The sequence below is a fragment of the Hippoglossus stenolepis genome, chromosome 19, assembly GCF_022539355.2.
Source record: "Hippoglossus stenolepis isolate QCI-W04-F060 chromosome 19, HSTE1.2, whole genome shotgun sequence".
NCBI lineage: Eukaryota > Metazoa > Chordata > Actinopteri > Pleuronectiformes > Pleuronectidae > Hippoglossus > Hippoglossus stenolepis.
This window is the reverse complement of record NC_061501.1, coordinates 6032603-6052148: the sequence shown is the minus strand read 5'-3', so window position 1 is coordinate 6052148 and position 19546 is coordinate 6032603. Positions and strand designations below refer to the sequence as shown.

General features: G+C 40.7%; 2 protein-coding genes across 4 annotated transcripts; one reads left to right on the top strand and one right to left on the bottom strand.

Moving 5' to 3' along the window:
- Positions 1-646: 646 nt before the first annotated feature.
- Positions 647-7077, bottom strand: rmdn1 (regulator of microtubule dynamics 1). Its single transcript, XM_035142702.2, has 10 exons — positions 6799-7077; positions 4596-4701; positions 3810-3894; positions 3521-3680; positions 3295-3384; positions 3153-3208; positions 1725-1812; positions 1542-1572; positions 1247-1380; positions 647-1134 (listed from the first exon to the last, which is right to left on the bottom strand). Exons 1-10 carry the CDS (start codon positions 6928-6930, stop codon positions 1093-1095), a joined length of 924 nt encoding a protein of 307 aa, XP_034998593.1. The 5' UTR covers positions 6931-7077; the 3' UTR covers positions 647-1092.
- A 344-nt stretch (positions 7078-7421) lies between these two features.
- Positions 7422-18713, top strand: LOC118098655 (copine-3). 3 transcript variants are annotated; one of them, XM_035142700.2, is made up of 16 exons: positions 7422-7677; positions 10415-10578; positions 11394-11573; positions 11671-11745; positions 12949-13020; positions 13122-13199; positions 13284-13373; positions 14854-14952; positions 15054-15137; positions 15244-15303; positions 15414-15547; positions 16234-16288; positions 16664-16715; positions 16809-16942; positions 17397-17630; positions 18246-18713. In XM_035142700.2, exons 2-16 carry the CDS (start codon positions 10420-10422, stop codon positions 18363-18365), a joined length of 1626 nt encoding a protein of 541 aa, XP_034998591.1. In that variant the 5' UTR covers positions 7422-7677; positions 10415-10419; the 3' UTR covers positions 18366-18713. The 3 variants fall into 3 exon arrangements, with proteins under 3 accessions (XP_034998591.1, XP_034998590.1, XP_034998592.1); XM_035142699.2 differs by having other exon boundaries at positions 7423-7669; XM_035142701.2 differs by lacking the exon at positions 7422-7677 and having other exon boundaries at positions 10436-10571.
- The last annotated feature ends 833 nt before the right edge of the window (positions 18714-19546 follow it).

Below are 19546 nucleotides of genomic sequence, written 5' to 3'. Positions count from 1 at the left end.
CAGCTCAGGATTCACAATAAAAACCAATGGAAAGTTTTTTATTCTGGTCTATAAAAGAGAAATATAACAATGATCTTGTTCAGATTGGATTTTGCCTCTGGAAAGAAGCATATTTAATAAATGTATCTGACCATCTTTACAGCTGCCCTGAATTCATTTCTGAACCATCAGTTGAAGTAATCAGTTTGTCCATGACTGATGCCAATAAGAGTCTGAGAGCTGCAGGCTCATCTTGATTCCCTGGCCCATATCTGAAATCAGATTCCACTGATTGAGTTAACTTGAGGTCTATTGTTGTAATTGTGCATTAACCTTCTCTGTTTTCATAAATCTGCCATGAACTCCAAAGCTTTTACCTTTGCTAATTGGAAGGAAAAATGCAGATGAGCACTGAGGTAGAATAGTTTTCTCAGTGGGCTCCACATTGGATTTATTGTACAGTGTATAGACAAGATGTTATGTGTTGTGTTAAGATTAATCTGATTTAAAGCAGCTTCAGTAACTGCTCAGTTTCCTCAAACCTGCTTGTTGCTGCTCACGGCTTCTTTCTTTTTAACACAAACAGATTACAACCCGATTGTTTTGTTTGAATTGAAATTAGGCTACCTTATTATCTGGGGAATAAGATGCAGACGGACCAGACAAAACCACTTTAGAGTGAAAAACTCAACTCTAATTTAATTATAAATTATCAGTTGCAGCAGAAGCAGTGACCAAGGAAATACATTCGGTACAAGTAGATTTGAAGTCTTCACCAGTCAGGAATGAATTCAATGTTAAAAAAGACAAAACAAGTCTGAGATAAGAGTGAAACAAAATAAACTCGTTGAACTGGAGAAACAGCTACTTGTTACAGTTTGGTTATTAAATATCTCATTAAACATCCTCCAGTGAAAACAGATTTTTCCTTTAAAACACAAAATATATTGTTTTCTTGATCATGATACAGACTTTCTTGATCTTGATACAGACTCTGGCTTATTGACTTAAAGGCATGAGGGATTCCTGTGTACAAGGTCACTTATTCTTCTATTGGGAATTAACTACAATAATCATAAGCGAGAAAGGAATTATTAACAGTCCCGGTCTGCGTCATCCTAGTCTCTTCAGCAGGTCGACGGCTTCTTTATGGACCTGCAAAAAGGAGCAGACATACTGTAAACCAGCTGTTCACAATATTCCCTGAGGTATTTCAACATTTACCTGACGTTCACACACAGTAAAATCATTTCATTATTGCACGCACGTCTTTGTCTTCCAGTGTGTGAGCAGGGTATTCTTTAGCTTTGGTTAACCACATCAGAGCTTTCTGCTTGTCTTTCATGGCCAAGTAGGTTTTCCCCAGCATCAGCAGGTTTTTACTGTAGAAGTCAGGATCAACTGAGAAGAACAGAGAACACACGCTCTTTGAGATTTATGTGCGTTTCAAACCTCTGAAGGCGTCATTTGCAAGCGTAGTGCCGCCGTGTTTTTTTCTAAAAGACTTTGAGCAAGCCGCCGCAGTGAGTCTATTAGAATGCAGCTGTTTGTTTTTTACCCACCTTCTTCAGCTTTCAGGAAGAATTCCAAAGCCTGAAGGAGAAAGACAGAAAAATGTGACTCTGTACAGCTTTGAGAAGATTGTCAATTCTAGTGACAGATAACTGATATGCTTTTCATGCTCGAGCTGCTCCGACTTCATGTAAGTGCGACGTGACGAGTGATGAAGACAGAGGAGGCCTCACCTCCTCGTAGGTGGACACAGGTGGCGAGGAAAAAAGGGCAGCCGCCACCTTGCGCTGATACCACGGCAGCTCGGCAAAAGCGAAGCACCTAAGAAAGATGAGACACGAGGATAATTTTACCAGAATAAAAGCCTTAACGCTGCCCTGAGGAGTTTTCATCTAAACAAACGTAGAGTTCCGTTTACACACAGTGAGGTGCAGTCTGTGTTTGACCTGAAAAACTCCTTCAAAGCCGTTTGTTTAAAAGTCCTGTTTGATTATTATCATTATTTATATTTATGGTTTGAGAACTTTTAAAGGTTCAGTGTGTATGATTTAGTGACATCAAGGGGTGAAGTTGCATTTTGCAGCTGAACACCCCTCACCTCACCCTCCCCTTCCAAACATGAAAGAGAACCTGTGGTAGCCTTCAGTTGTCATAACAACAGGAACATAAACTGTAGATAAAGTCAGATGACATGACAGCTCCCTGAAATTGAAGATAAAGTGTCTTGATTGCCCCCTGTTGGCTGGCTGCAGTATAAATCATGAACCCAGCCCACTCCAAGCTAGCAGATGGAACATGAACTAAAGTCAAAAGTCAAAAGTACACGTCATATAAATCTGCTTTGTATCATTTTTGGTAATTCATGTGTTTATTTTTCCAGTCAATTTGGTTTGAATTATTTCCACCAAGGAGGTTATGCTTCCACCCATGTCAGTTTGTTTGTAAGAAGGATTACGCAAAAAACTACTGGATGGATTACCATGCAACTGGGTGGAAGGATGCAGTGTGAGTCAGGGAAGAACCCATTATATGTTTTTTGCAGATCTGGATCCAGTTATTTTTAATTTAATCAATTTCGTAAAAAAATTGCTAGATATGGCGGTTTTCAACATTTCCCCATAAAATAATTCATGTGTCTTAATGAGGAGGACACGGCCAGAGTCTTCAATCCCGAAGCTGGTTGAGAGTGGATTAAATATGGTTTACAATCATCCATGATCATTATAACTAAGAAAAGGCAGCAGTTCGTGTGCAGCCCTTCGATTTGTGGATGTGAACTATTGTCCGCCACACAACACGGTCACGTCGCACTCTTTAAACTCAGATTGGCAAACGAGGGGAAACACAACACTGAAGGGATGTTTTGGGGGTCTAGATTAAAACCAGCAGCAGTATTTTCCCCTTGGAAAGAACTTTTTGTTTTTGTTTGGGGGGTTAACAAAGTTTATTTTCTTTTAATTCTTTCCATTCTCTGTGCCTCAAATGGTGTCAAATGATTGTTTTTTGGCGACACTTCAAGAGTCTGAAGAGTCTTGACTGCTGCCAGAGTCAGGTCCTTAACCCTCCACAGTCTCAGGAGAAACATGCAGAGGTGTCAAATCGAAAACAGACATGGCTGTTTCTAACTTTAAATCCCCCCCAAAAAATAAAGAACAACTCACCAGTAACCCAAGATGTGTAAGGAAGTGGCATCTTTGGGATTGAGCTCGACGGCCCTCTGGGAAAAAGACACACGTTTCACTTCAGGATATCATTGGTCGTGATGCAGTGATGTAATACCGCGCGGACCCGCTGTCCTCTCACCTCTAGATGTTCCCTGATGATGTACGAGTTCCCGATTTTCACTTTGATTCCCTCGTAATCCCCGACGTCACTGAGGCACACAGCGTACCACTGTGTCAGGAGAGGAACACAGCTGAGAGTTTTAAAACACAACAAACTTTCTCATAAAAGGAGTGATAAACATTCTGTTGCCGAAGTTAAATCTGTCCGTGAAGAAGATATGGGGAGACTGAAACCACCGTCTTACTTTGTGGGCAGCAAAACACTGGTCGTCTTTCTCCAATGCCCTCCTGGCGTATTCAAAGGCCTCGTTTATTAGCTGCTTCTTCCGCTTGGCCTCCATGTTGGGCAGGAGGGACAGGTCCCGAGACGCCCGGGCCAGCCTCCACAGGACCTCTGCTTCATCACTGGGTGGACATGAGTGTATACAGATGGAGTGTGTGTGTGACAGAGCAGTCAATCACTGTTGTCTGATATTATAGATGTAGTGAGTGTTTGGAATCTTTTGCTTTGGTGCCCCCTAGTGGCCTCCTCACCTGTCTTTGTACTGCAGCAGCAGCTGGTAGAGCTTCTCCGTGTCTGCACAGCTGTACAGGTAGTCGGCCTGCTCCAAAACCTCCTCTGCGCACGCACGCACACGCACACACACACACACACACACACACACACACACACACACACACACACACACACACACACACACACACACACACACACACACACACACACACACACACACACACACACACACACACACACACACACACACACACACACACACACACACACACACCACACACACACACACACACACACACCCAGTTAATTCAGTAAAAAAGAAATCACACGTTTATTTAAAGTAAACCAGTATGAAGTCTTAACATCTGTCAAAAATCCATCAACTCTTCACTCATTCAGACTCGACGGACATCAAACCTCTTTTTGATTTGTTTAAGCAAAATCAACTTCTTAAAATGTGAACATTTGGTAATTTTCTTGCGGTGGTCCTGAAGTGCAATTTACATCAACAAAACACGACAACAAATGACAAAACATAAAAGCAAACAGGAAAACAAAAACAACTCACAAAACACAACAGCAATTAAGGACACACAACAACAAATCGTGAAAGACAACAACAAATGACAAAACACAAATAAGTAACCACACCAACATATCATCACACCATCACATGGACAGAGTGTGTTTTCATTTTTGCGTTTTGTGATTTGCACTTCAGGGCCACCACAGTTGCCCCATTCTCTGTGATGATGCCACAATCCGTGTTTGATCAATGTGCCATGTAACAGTTTGCCAACTACCTTTTCCTGAAGCATGGAGCACGGCTGAACTCTGCACCCAGTGATATGCTCCGTACCCCAGGCAGGAGAGAGCAGGCAGCCCCAGGACGAACGCAACGCTTCCGCTCTGTGCGTGTAAAAGGTGGTCACAGGTTAAAGCAGTTCTCTGGTGTTATTTACGAGGATCAGCATGAGTTGACCCCGACCTGAGGGGCTGCGGGTCACTGCTCTAGTTTGACAAACTACAAAGATGTTAAACCACAAACTGAACCTGCTCTAATGACAGAGCTGCTGCTAACCTCTCACCTACTAAATGACGGCAGCAGCAGCTTTGCAAAGCCGTCAGCAGTTAGATCTGTTTGTTCGGTTTATTTGCAGGTTGCAAACCAACATCAAGGTGCATTAGCGCCATCTACTGTATCTTCTGTATAGTCCTTGGTGGAAGTCTTCAAGGGGCATTTTATCATAATAACAATAATAAAAACTTTATTTATATAGCAACTTTAAAAAAAAAAAAAGCTATTCAAAGTTCTATAAAGAAAAAAAAAGGCAACAACTAAAATAATACATTATTTTAAGTCGAAGACAAGTTGAATAACACAAAAAAAACTGTTCAAAGCAATGGTGGAAGAAAGAGATTAAAGAAACACCCAATCAATCCTATTACGCAAGAGCCATCTAGTAGAAGTAAGGTTTGAGAGATGATGTAAAAGCAAACAGTGATGTTTCTAGACTGAGTTCCTCATGTTAACTATTCCAGACAGTTATTGGGCCCCAATAACAGCAAATGAAACCTGTCCCCCTTGGTCTGAGGAATATCTAACGGGGTCTTATCTCTCAAGCTACAGGCTGGTGAGGCCTGATTAAGGAGCTTAGCTCACTAGCTCCATGTCAAACCATGCAGGGCCTTGGACGTCAGCAACAATATTTTCAAATCAATTCTAAAGCTAAAATTAGGATATGATCATGCTCTCGTGATATGGTTAGAATTATGGTGACTTCATTTCAAACACACTAAATCTTTGCAGTCATGTTTTGGCTAAAGCATGTAGAAGCTGCGTTAGAATAATCCAGAATGGAATTAATAAAAAGGCAAGGATCCATCTTTAACGATATGAAAATTAAACAAAATAGACGATCTAATTCTGGATTTATTCCTTAAAGTTGCAGTGTGTAGAATTTAGGGACATAACTTGGTGAAGTTGCATGTTGCAGCTGAATACCCCTTACCTCAACCTCCCCTTCCAAACATGAAACAGAACCTGTGGTAACCTTCAGTTTTCATAAAAACTCAAAGGGTGTTTACTTTGTCCAGTCTGGGCTACTACTAGAAACATGGTGGCCTCCGTAGAGAGGACCCCCCCCCTGATGTAAATATAAAGTATTTCAACATAAAGGGCCAATTCTAGGGAAAATAAAACAACAATTTGTATAATTTAGATTGAACACACTCGTGAAAACATCACTAGAATTTCCCTTTCACCTAAATCTTACACACTGAACCTTTAATTGGCATATTTGTGTTAAGACTTGAGAGTGAGGCTCTGGTCTAAATTAGCTGAGGGTTTTTAAAAGTGGGTACCACATGCTGAGCTTGAGAGGCAAGAGCTGGCCGAACTTGTTCCCGGGGCCTGTAATAAGGATTTCCCTTTTAGATGAGTCAAGCTGGACGACATTTGCCGCGACCCAATCCTTTACGGCAGCTTGGCAATAGTACAGAAGAGATAATGTAGCTGATTCGGATGGTTTACAGGACAAATACACCAGAGTGTCATGCATGTTGCAGCTGAATACACCTCACCCCCCCCTCCAAACAGGAAAGGGAACCTGGGGTAGCCTTCCGTTGTCATAACAACTCAAAAGGTGTTTAGTTTGTCCAGTCTGGGCTACTGTACAAATCATGGCGGCCTCTGTTGACAGGACCCCCTCCCTATGTAAATATAAAGTATTTAAACATAAACGGCCCATTCTAGAGTAAAGAAAACATAAATTCCTACAATTTAGATGAAACACATTAGTGAAATCATATTCAATTTCTACCAGTAGATCCCTTTTACCTAAATCGTACACACTGGACCTTTAAGAAACTGTCCTTATTTAATAGGTGCTGTGTTGATGTTGTCACATGTTTGCATATCGCGGTTATCGCAAATACCGATAAATCGCGACACTCGCACAGGTGAGAAAACAACAGTGTGTGAGAATGAAACCGGGTGTTATTTACGGTGAGAGCCGCAGCGGTCCCCCTGGAGGTGGTCCAGTAAGCCCGGTGTGCCCTCCGGACACCGGCGCCTTTAGCACCGGACACCTGAGGTAAAGCCCTGCTCACGAACCGCGTCAACACCCGAGCCGCCATCGGGTCCAAGTTCCAAACGTTCGAACCCCTGGTTATTTATATACAGCAAGGGGCATTCAAGAGCACGGAAGGAAAACGTTGCTGAACGACATACCTGCTTCTCGTTTCAGGGTCTAAACATTGTGACTTGTTGAGTTAAATTCACATAACTTCTCTTTATCGTTGTTTGTGTTTTCCAGATTGTAATTTCACGTAGTTTTTAAGCACAATTTCACATCAATATTACGTACAGATTGTGTTTGTGTGACGTATTCGCATTTATAAATGTAATATCTTTCTGACCAGACCATCAGGTGGTTTATAAAGTCATTAAGATCAAACAGCTACAGTTCAACCATATACGATTAATGAGTTCAACCCAGCTAAACAACGGGGGGTCTTTTAGCGGCTGAAATCAATGTTTCTCTTGAACGCAGCCCGGGGAACTCTGTGCCCCCCCGCGTATGAAGTCGACGGGAAACAAGCACCACTCGTTAAAGTTCCGCGGTAACCCTATCCAGGCTGTTGTGCGGTCCGGTGTCAGTGTAACATGTCAGTCGCGCAGTCTGAAGGACGCAGGGACACAATAGCTGCGGGTGTAGCCCCGGAGGAAGAGAGCGGGCCGCTGGGAGACTGAGGCCGGAGGAGGAGGAGGGATCTCTGGGCGGCTCCGCTCCCGCTGCTCAGCTGTTCCTGTCAGACAAACGTCTCCCGAACCACCGCAGGCGCTTCGGGATTCGACCTGTCAACAAGTAAACAGGTAAATAAGTCCGAGTCGCTTTATGGATGCTTCACTGCTTCACTGGTTCGGTTGGTGGTGTTCGTCCTGCGGCAGGAGGCCGCCACACCCACCACCTCGCACCCGCGTGTCACAGTCCAGACTCTTTTACTCTCTTATTATTCATGTGATAGCTGCCAAGCATTAAAGGGGACATAGCATGCAAATTCCACTTTGTTAGTGCTTCTACAGGTTAATGTGGGTATCTGGCATGTCTACCAACCCAAAAACTCTGGGAAAAACACTCGCGCGTTTTGTTATAGTTCCTCTAAGTCAGAAACGTCATGCTTGAGCGACTGGATTGCGCTTCCTGGGTATTGTGTCGTAACAAGGAACTGGAAGTCTCCTACATGGTCTTGGCCCCCCCCACCCCCACACGTCCCCCACACTCGTTACTTCCGTGTTTACACCGGAGGCAGCGCAGCGCCGTTCCCAAGCACAGGCGGGCTGTTCACAGCGGGACGAGCATTTCTCCGCTGGTCAGCTCGCGATTCACTCACATGTGGCATTTGTCTGGATCGTTGGGACTGGGAGGCTGCAGCAGCTGCTCGGGAGCGACCGCCGCTCTCCCGTGCGTGAGCTGGAATTTGTGTCAGCGCCACACAGCGCACAGCAGTGTGGAAGACTTCCGCAGTGTTCAGCGCTACTGTAACCCCGAACCCGACATTCAACGGGTACAACAACACGGACAAAGCAGAATCGCGGGCTGACCTTATATATACAGTCTATGGGGCTGACCAGCGCAGAGAAATGCTCGTCCCGTGTGAACAGCCAGGCGGCTGCGTGCTGGAGAACAGCGCTGCGCCTTCTATGTGATCTTCCACACTGCCAGCTGTGTGGAAGACTTCCGCAGTGTTCAGCTCTACTGTATGCCGGGTTACAGTAGTTCCGCCGGGTTACAGTAGTTCCGCCGGGTTACAGTAGTTCCGCCGGGTTACAGTAGTTACGCCGGGGTACACCGGACGCGGAAGTGCCGCTGCGAGGCAGCGCAGCGCCGTTCTCCAGCACGCAGCCGCCTGGCTGTTCACACGGGACGAGCATTTCTCCGCTGGTCAGCCCCATAGACTGTATATATAAGGTCAGCCCGCGATTCTGCTTTCTCCGCTTGTTGTTGTACCCGTTGAATGTCGGGGTTCGGGGGTAAATGATGGTCTTCATAGCCCCCCACCTCTCTTTCTCTCTCTGTCTGTCTGCTTGTGTGCTTGTAGTGGATGGGCAGAGGGGGACATTTAATTATGTGATTGGGAAAATTAAAACTCCAGGACAACAAGGGGAATACAAAGTATGGGATGCATATTTGATAATTTATATCATATAAAATATGTAATTTATATCGTTTAAAATCATGGGGAGAGGGGGAGGGGGCGCGGCTCATTAGCATTTAAAGGAACAGGCACTCAAAACAGGTCGCTCTGTGGAGGGCTGTTTTATACAGGGTAAAAAGGGTGCTGTTTTATATGATCCTTGTGGTATTTTGACCAAAGTATGTTACAGACATTTCATTAAGACCCCAAGGAACCATATCAACTTGTGGTAAAATGGGCATGCTATGTCCCCTTTAAGCAACGTCAAATATATATTATATCTGAAATGTTGTGTATAGTATTTATTATAATATTAATAATACATTTTTATATTATATTTAATATATTATTAGTCTTTTTCATCACATTTTTATTTCAATATCATGTGTCAATGTCAATATAATGTGCAAAACGTCAATATTATTGCAATATTTCAATATTATTTGCAATATTTCAATATTAGGTGGAATATTTCAAAATTATTTGCAATATTTCAATATTAGGTGCAATATTAGGTGCAATATTTCAATATTATTTGCAATATTTCAATATTAGGTGCAACATTTCAATATTATTTGCAATATTTCAATATTAGGTGCAATATTTCAATATTAGGTGGAATATTTCAAAATTATTTGCAATATTTCAATATTAGGTGCAATATTAGGTGCAATATTTCAATATTATTTGCAATATTTCAATATTAGGTGCAACATTTCAATATTATTTGCAATATTTCAATATTAGGTGCAATATTTCAATATTAGGTGCAATATTTCAATATCAGATGCAATATTTCAATATCAGGTGCAATATTTCAGTATCATGTGTAAAATCCCATGTTACTTTCTCCCTTATCACTTCTACTTAGTGCCTCTTTAGACTATTATGAGTTTCTCTGTCTCGTGTACCTTGCTTATTTTATTGTTAACTTTATTCTCATTTCTATTATTTACTACTAAGCACTTGTTCTCTATTACTTGGTATACACTTTATAATTTTATCTAATTTACAATGCACTTATATCTTCTTACTTATTACTTTAATAATAATAATATTATATTATATTGTTGATACAATAACCTTGGAGCAAACTGGCAAAACAAAAATCCATTACAAAGTGCCTCACAAAGAAGACCACACAAGAATACAAACATCTATTCAAGAGGAATTTCAAATTAAAGACAACAAATTATATATTAAATCAAGGACAGCAGATAAAAAATGCATAATTTAAAAAGTATTGGAAAAAGAAAAGGATAAAAAAGTAATAGCAACAAAAAAACCCTAATCAATTAAAAGCCATTTGGAGTAGAAGTTGTAAGCAGCAAAAATATTTAGCACATGTACCTAAAACAAAAGTGCTCAAGTACAGTACATGAGTGTTTCCACTTCATTTCTCTGACATTATTTGTGTGATAAGCTGCCATGGCCTCAGGGGGAGCCTCAGCCCCAGGAGTCACCCAATGGGCCACTAAGGTGGAGCTGACCATCTCCTGTGACAACCTCCTGGACATGGACGTCTTCTCCAAGTCGGATCCTCTGTGCGCCTTGTACATCAACACTTCAGGCTCCCACTGGTATGAGGTCTGTATTCGGTTAAATTACCCATGACTCCCAGCTTCCTACACCAGAAGAGCTGCTGCTAAAACAAATACACCAAACTCTCTTTAGAAGGCTGAATGTTGGAGATAAACATCTTGAATTTACTGGGCCTGAATCTGGAAACTTAAGCTGAGGTTATCAATGGATCTATCAGAGATGAACTCCACAAAATGTCCATAAAATTGAGTCCAAACATTATCTGGAGTTTGCCTTTCACATATAAGGAATGTAGCAGGAGATTGTTGAGGTCACACACATTCACAACAAGAGGAAAACATCCGGAACATTCAGGCGAGGAGCTGCCCTGAGTAGAGCATGAAGGAGACGGGACATGATGTATAAATTCCGCTGCAGAAATCACGTGTTTTTGTTTACAGCACATTAACACTGGTGTCGGACCTTATGGCCCAAAACTCTAGAATCTTATGCACGGCACCTCCTTTTCATCCGGAGATATTTGTATTCCTGTTGTTTTTATCAGTTAGAAATGTCCCTGACACATCCACTCGCTTTGACATTTTCAGGACATTTTCCCGCTGTATTCTCACATGGACTCACGCAGACATTTTCCGGATATTTTACCAGGGGGCCGGCAGAAAAAGTTCCAGAAAATGTTAGGAACAACTGACTCTGATATTTGCGTTCTCACAAACGCCCCCTCTAGAAAGTTTCATGAAAATGTCCTGAAACTGTGCATTTCTGAAGTCAGCTTTCCACACTTCTCACAGATTGCAGATGTAGCCGAAGCCCTCTGACTTGAGCTTACACTAGATGTGTGTTGTTTCCTTGTGAATCAGTATGGACGCACCGAGATGATCCTGAACTGCCTGAATCCAAAGTTTGCCAAGAAGTTTGTCATCGACTACTATTTCGAGATGGTGCAGAAGATGAAGTTTTGCGTGTATGACATCGACAACAACACCTATGACCTGAGCGATGATGATTTTCTGGGGGAGCTTGAATGCACCCTGGGTCAGGTGAGCGTCACCGTGTACGGTTTCAACACAAATCTTCGCTCCTCCCTGCACATCTTTCTGCGTCGTGTGAGCGTGACGCAGTGTGTTTTGTGTTCAGATTGTTTCCAGCAAGCAGCTGACTCGATCTCTGTTGCTGACAGACAAGAGGCCTGCAGGTCGGGGGACCATAACAGTGAGTGGGCTCTTTCCTCCTCTCTAACAGACGTATGTAGGTGCTCAGCTGTGAATGAGATACTCTCCTCCTGCACACAGAGACACTGGACGGAATAGAGAACATAGATAAACGGATGAGAGTTTTTTATTCACAAAATGTGAACTTCCATCAGTGCTGAGTGCTACAGACAAACATGTACACAGTTTTTTTTTAAGTGCTGTACAAGGTCATAAGGTTTGAGAAGGCGTGAAAACACAAGTGAGTATTAGGGCCACTTTTAGGGGGAACAAATAATGAGATGTCAAGAATAAATTCGCAGAGAAGAAAGAACCACACAGACTTGGAGGGAAGTGCCTCTGATGTGGTGGAAATTTTCAGTTGACTGCATTGTTGGTTACAGGGGCGTGATATTCAAAGGCCTTTCATTGTTTCTCAAGAAACAATGAGGTTGGTTCAAGATTTTGGATCCGAAAGAAGTGGAACTCTGGCGAGGACCGGGTCTCCTTGATGCTTATTGACTTTTTTTCTCGTGATATTATGACATTATTCTCAAAATCTCAAGATTTTTATTTCTTAATTTCTTCACTGTGGCCCTAATATACCCTCATATGAGACTGTACTATTAGTAACAGCATGTTTGTTCGTCCTATGGGTTTAACTTGTGTCTCTAACACCTTTTATTTTGGGTGTACGGCACATACATGCTGTTCCTTTGAAGCAGAAACTCAGTTTTAAATCTCAATTAAAACTTATATCAGACTTCTTATTTCTTCAATTTAACAAAACCCAAGTTTGAACCCCAAATGAAAAATGGCCCAAAACCCAGTGAAGTTCGAAGGGATTATCACTGAAAATACTTTTATAGAACAGCAAGAAGTAAAACAGTATGTACAGTACGATGTACAGTGGCTTCAGAAAGTAAACAGACTTAAATGTGTTGTAGATCAATTTTAAATGGATAAAAATGCAGTTTAATTTAACATAATAAAGCGTGGAAAGAGTGAAGGACCTGAATATTTGCTGAAGCTACATGTAAATACGAAGACAATTTATCCCAATTCATTTGTGACTATTCATTGCTTCTCTCTTGTTAGTATATGATATAATTACAGTTTTATGGGTGGTTTTAAAATATGAACCTGCTTTGAATGTAAGTTATCTCTCATTACTACATGGCCCAAAATATAAAACTGAAGGGTTTTAATTCCTTTTTTTCAATAGATCTGTGCTGAAGAAATAACCGACACTAGAGTGGCTGATTTTGAGGTGTCGGGCTGCAGGATGGACAAAAAGGTACTGAAGCTCATCTTAGGTCTGACATTGTGCCTTCACCTGGCTTTTAATTTCCATTACCTGTAAATGCTGTGTGTTATTAATCTGATGTGCTTGTTCAGTATCTGTGGTGGTCCGACCCTTTCCTGGAGTTCTACAAGCAGACAGAGACCGGCTGGCAGCTGGCTCACAGGACAGAGGTTGCACACATTTACCAACGGCTCATTCACTTGCTTGCATTGAACTGTTGTAGACATGTGGTTCATTTTAACCTGTTTATGTAGGTTGTGTACAACAACCTAAACCCGATATGGAGACCCTTCCGCATTCCGATGCGATCGCTCTGTGGAGGAGATGTGGAGAAGCCGATTAAGGTAAATGTCTTTTTTCTTTGCTCCGTAAAATGCAGCCTATTAACATGATGTGTTTCCTTAAACTACCCCCACAAAAATGCTCTTGAGCTTCTTTTGTTTTCTTGATTTACTCTAACAAACTAATAATACATTGTATGATTGCATTTTTTCCCCCTGTCCATCTTAAAGTGCTGCTTGCTACCCGGCTGGATGTGAGTGTGCATGCACGACTAATGATGTCATCATAGAAAGGTGTGCATTTTTTGCTATGTTCTTTTTACTCAGCTTAGTTACTGTGTTTACATCATAGACTGTACGTAAAGATGGACGTCTGCACTTCTTCCTGTGAAAATGAAAATGAAGCTAAACCATCCTGAATACGGGTCAATCATCACCTTTGACCTCATTTTTATAGCATCAAATGTCTAATGAACAAATGTTTAGCAAATTTTGTTCTACCCAATATAGTGGACTCATTGTTTCCCAAATGGTATCGTGAAAAGTAGTTTTCAACAGATAGTTACTAACTGAGCAATATACACCATCATGCATTGCAGTCATGTCAGCCATCTTTATGTTCGGTCTATGGTTTACACTGATAGTGAAAGGTAATTGGTTATTTGTGCATGTGAAGTGCCCACTTTATAATTTACCATAGGGTTTGACTAGTATTACTAAATGAGGAATCTCTCTTGCTGACCACAGATGTGTATTATGTTATTATGATTTTAGAATTTAGGACTAGATGGTGAATATCCCTTGTAAGTTGGAAGGTAAGATAAGTTACCAACTACCAGTATATGTTGGCAGGTGTTAGCAGGTACAGCAGTTACAGTTGATGTTAGCGGATGTTAGTGACCACCATGATTTTATTAAAGGTTCAGTGTGTAGAATTTAGGGACCAATAGTGTTGAAGTTCCATGTTGCAGTTGAATAGCCCTAAAATCCCCCTCCCCTTCCAAAATGAAAGAGAACCTGTGGTAGCCTTCAGTTGTCATAAAAACTCAAAAGGTGTTTAGTTTGTCCAGTCTGGGCTACTGTAAAAAACATGGCGGCCTCCATAGAGAGGACCCGCTCCAGATGTAAATATAAAGTATTTAAATATAAACGGCCAATTCTAGAGTAAAGAACACAACAATTTGTAGAATTTAGATGAAACACATCAGTGACAACATCACTAGGATTATTTTATATCAAATTTCTGCCAATAGATCCCTTTCACCTAAATCTTACACACACCTTTAAGTAAGTATTATATATTTCTGACCCAACGATGAACTGAAGAGCTTGTAAATGAAGTACGGGAGGATTTTCTCTAGTAGTCTTAAAAATATGTAGATAAACATTTTTTACCAACGTTTTTTTATCATTAACCTATTGAAACATATTCATATTAAATACAATTGAAATCTATGTTCATATGAATATAAGCAGCAGTGTTAGTAATGGCTGTAGAACGACTGCATCACCTGTTGCAGTAAGTTTCTCTCATCGTCCTCAGGTGTACTGTTACGACCATCGCGTCAGTGGCTCCCATGATCTCATTGGAAGCTTCCAAACCACACTCGCAGAGTTGCAAGTGGGAACACACGTTTTCCCGGTGAGACTTTTGTGTCTGTGTGTTGATTCCAGCCCCACCAATACAAGGCCTTGTTATTTATGAATACGTGGCTTAAATATGACTTGTCTTCTCACTTGCAGGCTGAATTCGAGTGCATAAACCCGAAAAAGTTAAAGAAGAAAAACTATAAAAACTCTGGGGTCATTTGCGTCAAGCGCTGCCAGGTAATGGGTTAGAAATTGTGACTTTTAAGACGTCTACATTTTAACTTGATCTCTGTCAGTCAGTATGTCTTCTGCTGCTGCGTCCACACATCTTTTGCTCTCTCAGTTGGTGAAGGACTACACCTTCCTGGATTATATTATGGGCGGTTGTCAGATCAACTTCACTGTGAGTTTGGGAAACATTGGACACAAGATGTGACATATTTCATGTTTGCATGTGATCACTGAGAGATTCAGGACGTCTTGACCCGTAACCTCTCTCGGCTCTGGCAATAGATCGCCATTGACTTCACAGGATCCAACGGGGATCCAAGCTCCCCACGCTCTCTCCACTACGTCAACCCAGATGGCTACAACGAATACCTGGCAGCCATCTGGGCAGTGGGTAATGTCATCCAGGACTATGACAGGTAAACCTAAACTGAACTTTGTCCCACTCTGAGTCTGACAATGATAAACGTTAAGAACAGATTTTCCTGGAACTACTCTCTACTGAACAGTCTGTTGTGTTCTGTTTTTAAGGCCAATATGAGCCTTTCAAAAACGTATCATTGGTGTTTATGTTTATGACAACTTTTATTTTATAGTGTAAACAATGCAGAAAAGATGTGCATTTATGTTTATATTTGACATAAAAAAGATTCCCTTAATTGAATTTCAATATATTTGGTTGTATTTGTGTTTTCTTTTTCTTCATAGCTATTTATATTTCATTAAATTACATTACATACCATTTAGCTGACGCTTAGTCAAAGTGAACATTGCATTCAAACAAAATTGCTAAACAACTGAGATAAACAAAACAAAAAAAACTTTCAGAAGTGTTCAAGTGTTGGTATATAAGGGTAATGGGGACTCTGGTTTTAACTGGGACCTCATGTGTTCCACTGCAAGACTATGAATACTATTTAGTTGGATTATTTTATTGTATTAAATACTAAACCAAGAATATTTTCTTTTACATTTGTTTACTAATCAATGCCACTATCAAACTAGTTGGATACTATTTCTTGCAACAGTCACACTCTTCTGGATTTTGTTTAATGTGTGCTGATGGTTTACTTATACCTTTTATTTTGTGTGTCTTTTTGTGTAGTACCAAAATGTTTCCTGTCTTTGGTTTTGGAGCCAAGATCCCTCCCTCCTGGCAGGTGTGAAAAACTCAAATTTTAGGACACGATGAGGTTTTACTTCCTGTGCTTTCACGTTTCTCTAATGAACCAGTGGGATGTGTTGAAGTAAATTAATGACGACTGGTTTAAATGTGATGTTATAAAATATTTCTATGTTCCTGGCCTAAGAGATAATGTTATATTTTCATTTACCTTGCTGGCAATCAACTGTAATTTGAAAATAGCTTAATTATTGTTATCTATGTAATCTGAACCTTCTGCAGTTGCGAACACGCAAATTATGAGATGAAGTTGACACCGTGTTTCTGACTTGTTCTATTTTGAAAATCCGAGGTGTAAAAGGTGTAAAATTGTCACTGACTGTATTTCTAAAGATTTGATATCCTTGCACAGGTTTCCCATGAGTTTCCCATCAATTTTAATCCAGCAAATCCATTCTGTGCAGGTAGGTGTACATATGTCACAAGAGCACTACCTTTATCAATGCTGCACTGTGATGCCATATGTATGTGTGTGTGTGTGTGTGTGTGTGTTGCAGGCATCGAGGGAGTGGTGCAGGCTTACCAGCAGTGTCTACCCCAGCTGAAGCTCTGGGGTCCCACCAACTTTTCTCCGGTTATTGACCACGTCACCTGCTTCGCCAAACAAGCTCTCCGGCAGAACAGGGCCTCGGTGAGTAGCTCAAAATCAGCGGTTGAAATACTCAGTGGTCAATGTTTAATCCAAGGTGACTGATAAATCCAATCATTGTTAGAATCAGTTTCTAGAGCTGGAAGTTTTGGATGATTTCAGAATTTAAATATTATTAATGTTTCAATTTGTTTTTCTAGAAGTCTGTATATTGTGGAAGGCTTATATCAAATATATCAAATAATTTAAAATAGGTGTAATAGATCAAATTTAAAACATATACAGCAACTTGCCTTAACTTTAAATGAAATAATAATTTGGCAGTGCAAACAGCTAATTCAAAACAGTCATGTTTAGATCAGGCACAACACATATATTCTAAATTAAACACTAGTAATAAGATTATATTCTAGGATCATATTGAAACTAATCATGATATGAATGATTGGCTCTTTGTGTTCTTTATACCTGATCAGTTCTCTCTGTCCATCTGCAGCAATACTTCGTGCTGCTCATCATCACAGACGGAGTGATCACAGACATGGATCAGACGTGTGCTGCGATAGTCGAGGCCTCTCGTCTGCCCATGTCTATCATCATAGTGGGCGTGGGCGATGCAGACTTCAGCGCGATGGAGTTCCTCGACAGCGACGACAAGCTGCTGCGTTCGCCGACCGGCGACACCGCTGCGAGAGACATCGTCCAGTTTGTGCCCTTCAGGGATTTCCAAGTAAGCAGCAGCGCAAACCTTTGCATTGATGTTTCAGAATGTCAGAGTTTATAAGAAAATATTTCATATTCCAATTTCAATACGTATATATATATTTCATAATTCGTATATACTGATTTACAAAAATGTCAAATAATACGTGTCACTCTTCAATTTTGTTAGTTTTGTTCTCGACATCAGTCCGTATTGCTCCTTGATGTGCACACTTAAATGTACAATATGTAACTTTGGCCACAAGGGGTCTCACAATTAAAACAATACCAAAAGACCTGGTTTGATGACCTCGTCAATCAGCATGGTATCATGGCATTTATTGTCTTCAGCATCATTCCCTGTCCCATGATGTTTGCCATTGGTTAACAAGCTACTGGCTAGCAGTGTATTTTTACACTATGTTGTTTGTCCCGGAAGTTACAGCATGACTAAAGCACATATGACGCTAATTAAAGGCGACCAAAATGAATTTGTACATGTGGAATTAAGAAAATGTCCCTATAAACCCAAGTGTGTCCCACTAAGCTACTTAAACCACACAAGTTGGCACAAATACTGTAAGTGTGGGTGTTGGGACGAACCCTAACCCTTGCACTTTCTCATGTGACATTGTCGTTGCAGGGAAACAGCGTGGCCCTCGCCCAGAACGTCCTGGCTGAGCTGCCCGATCAAGTGTCCTCCTTCTTCAATTCTTACAAACTGAAGCCCCCAAATATATCCAGTGTTTCTGAGCCGTCTTAGAAAGGTGGGATAATTATCCCAAATACCTCATATCTACCACATGCCTGCATCTTGTGCACCCCCTTAACTAAGTTCACTGTATGAATGGTGCAAAGCAACACCAAGAATAGTTATTTACAGCTTGTGCTGTCGCGTGTAGAGGAAGAAAATTAGGGTCAAATCAAAGATTGTATATATTATGTTTTGAAATTTGTTTTGAATTGTTGAAGATGAATTCCTGTGACATGATGCCTTGTAATGCATGAAATCACCAAGCAATCATAATAAAAGTAATCACACTGTGCACCACGAGCGTATCACTGTGACATGCTGCGATGGCTCTGTTGATTAAATTGTTGTTTAAATGTTTTTCAGTCCTCTCTCTGTATGAGCTCGTCTCTACTGTTTCTGTTACTTTGCGCAATCTGTAGTCTCTCACTGCTCTAACGTCTTTGAATTGTGTGCGAAAGCTGTGTGGTCGTTCAGCGTGTGCGGTGAATAATGTTTGTGTCCAGGCAGTGAGCTGCTGGGAAATGCTTGTGTCAGCATCTGCACCATCAATCTTAACTGACACCAGTTCCTTTCTACAGTCTCACTGAGAGTCAGCACGTATGCAAGATGTTCTCCAGCCACGAAGTGAATGTGTTTCAACAAATGTTTAAATGATTGAACAGTGTTAACAAGATAAACAAGGCTGAGTGTCCCCTGACAAGCAAATGTTAAAATACACGAATTAATAGATTTTATAAATACATTGAGAAATATATAAATACATGTAAAAATAAATAAATAAATGTAAAAGAAAATACATGGATGAATAGATTATATAAATGCATTGAGAAATATATAAATACATGTAAAAATACATAAGTAAATAAATGTTAAAAAATACATGGATGAATAGATTCTATAAATACATGTAAAAAATACATAAATATATAAATGTAAAAATACATCAATGACATGGGTCATTGACGTGACGCCTATATTTTCTGTCCGACTGCATTTTCTTCTGTTAAAAAAAGGTTTAAATACATAAAGAAATACCATATATATGTAGTACCTGTCCTGTATATGTACACACTTTAAATTTCCAAAAACCATTAGTTATTAAATGTTTCTGTTTTTTAAAGTGTCAAAATATCACGTGGTGCAACCGTCTGGCCATGACTGCTGTTGTGAAAACTTCTTGGAAATTACTC